Here is a 2,418-nt window from a genome sequence, read left to right on the forward strand (position 1 = left end):
CTGCACTCATTACCCAAAGTCAGGGACACCACACAGTATGCGTTGCAGGGCCGGACTGGGCCCCCACACCGTAGGCGTTGCAGGGCCGGACTGGGCCCCCACACCGTTGGCGTTGGAGGGCCCGACTGGGGGCAATTTTTTTTTACTTTAAAAATTAATAATTTTCCATGAAAAACCTGTATTTTTCGGCCCGCGATGTACACGGGCGAAAAACCAAGGGGGGCCCACGCGGAGGGGGGGCCCAGGTCTTTGATCTTGACCCCCCCTCCCAAAAATCTGTAGGACGGGCCTGCTCCATATATGGCCATATCAGTTGGATCACTGCTGAAACGTAGCTATGAGCACCTGCAAAGCGGGTTATAAAAGAAAATAAAAGAAATAAAGGCATCAACTTCAGTACACTTTCAGTACACATTGGAGGAAGACCGACAAGGTCGACACGCGTACATTGTTCTGTCCAGAGAGGTAAATACATCATGTGAAAGGGATTTCCTTGTGTGCTGGCAACTTCTTCTTTGCTTCACTTTCAGTACACAGACATTTTAAAGTAGCTTACAATGATACTGATTACAATGTGAAGAACACAAAGGATAAGGCCATATAAGGTAAGATGTACACTGGATTTAATGTCTACAAGTCTCAGGTGTGTGTGTCCTTCCTGATTTCACCTAAATATGGAGATGCCTGATGCCACAGTATTGAGGCCATAGATCAGTGGTCCTCAACCTTTTCAGGCTGTGACCCCCAAAATAATCATATTTTAACTGGGGACCCCCCCACCCTGACGAGCACTAAGAGTTGGGGCATTGCATTTTGTATAATACGGTTCTATTGTGAAAATAGCAGATCTACATGCTCACAACGCCTCGCATTGCGAGGCGTTGTGAGCATGTAGATCGGCTATTTTCACAATTTCTACCTCTAACAATTGACAATTTGGCCAATGTTTAATTTGTCATTTTAGAGGTATTAAAAAGTCCTTAAATTGTCACTTTAGAAGTCTGCAGATACCCTCTATACACTTAAACTTTATGTTGGTTTGTTTACTGTTGAGTGAGAAAACAATGTTGCACATTAAGCTAATCTTCTGGAGACCCCCCAAAATAATCTGGGGACCCCCCTAGGGGTCCCGACCCACAGGTTGAGAACCACTGCATAGATGACTGATGACATACAGAGGCCATCAAGTACCCTGACAACAACTGCACTTGAATTTCTAATTTTGGAGACAATGCCTCAAATTCACAGTATGAGGTCAGAACTGTGATGTCACTGGCAAACCTCGACATAAAAGTGGGTTCAGGCTTCACAGTTTGCAGAGTTCAGTTCTGAGACAGATTAGAAGCTTTCATTCGCTGTAAATACTGAAATTGTGCAAACATGCAGATTTTTGTGAAGACCCTTACTGGCAAGACCATCACCCTGGAGGTTGAGGCAAGTGATAACATTGAGAACGTCAAGGCCAAAATCCAGGACAAGGAAGGAATCCCCCCAGACCAGCAGAGGCTGATCTTTGCTGGCAAACAGCTGGAAGATGGCCGCACACTGTCTGACTATAATATCCAAAAGGAGTCCACGCTTCATCTTGTGCTGCGTCTGAGGGGAGGCATGCAGATCTTCGTCAAGACCCTTACTGGCAAGACCATTACCCTGGAGGTTGAGGCAAGTGATAACATTGAGAACGTCAAGGCCAAAATCCAGGACAAGGAAGGAATCCCCCCTGACCAGCAAAGGCTGATCTTTGCTGGCAAACAACTGGAAGATGGCCGCACACTGTCGGACTATAATATCCAAAAGGAGTCCACCCTCCATCTTGTGCTGCGTCTGAGGGGAGGACAGTAAATGATTCTATAACACAATCTTGTCGGTTTTCCATCTTGTTCTTCTGAGGGAGGGCAGCAGTAAATGATTCCATAAAGATTTATTTTTTTCTTTTACATTGCTATTGTAATATGTCATATTGGTGGTTACATGGCTTATGAAGATTTAAAAACATCTAAATGGCTCAAAGCTGGTAGGCTAATGTACACCGGTGCTACAAATCCTACATGACAGGGGGCCTTGAAAAAAAAAGGACCCTGGGGTGCCGTGACGGCAGTCCAGGGGTGCCGCGAGATAATTTGATAATATTTGGAATTTATCTGGACACTTGAAGAAATATTTAGTATAATTTTAAACTTGAAGTTCAAAGTTATTTTCAGTCAGTTTTAACCAAAATGGCTATTATCTCAACATTTTCCTCACAACATAATTAAAATATCGTCGCTGTCGGCAGAAATCTCGTTATTTCCAAGTTTCAGATGTGTACGTCTTTTGGTAAAGCAAAGCCCTACTTCATCATACAAGACCGTCGCACAAAACTAGTGAAAACAGCCGATCTACAAGCACACAACGCCTCGCAGTGCGAGGCGTTGTGTG

The 2,418-nt window shown here is 44.4% G+C and overlaps 1 protein-coding gene across 1 annotated transcript; it reads left to right on the forward strand.

Moving 5' to 3' along the window:
- Nucleotides 1–1,380: 1,380 nt before the first annotated feature.
- LOC308294118 (polyubiquitin) lies at nucleotides 1,381–1,842 on the forward strand (the record flags this gene model as incomplete). Its single annotated transcript, XM_080736842.1, has 1 exon — nucleotides 1,381–1,842. The coding sequence occupies one exon, from the start codon at nucleotides 1,381–1,383 to the stop codon at nucleotides 1,840–1,842; it is 462 nt and encodes a 153-aa protein (XP_080592968.1).
- Between the last annotated feature and the right edge of the window lie 576 nt (nucleotides 1,843–2,418).

Source organism: Nannobrachium achirus (genome assembly GCF_963921795.1).
Source record: "Nannobrachium achirus genome assembly, chromosome: 11".
Taxonomy (NCBI): Eukaryota; Metazoa; Chordata; class Actinopteri; order Myctophiformes; family Myctophidae; genus Nannobrachium; species Nannobrachium achirus.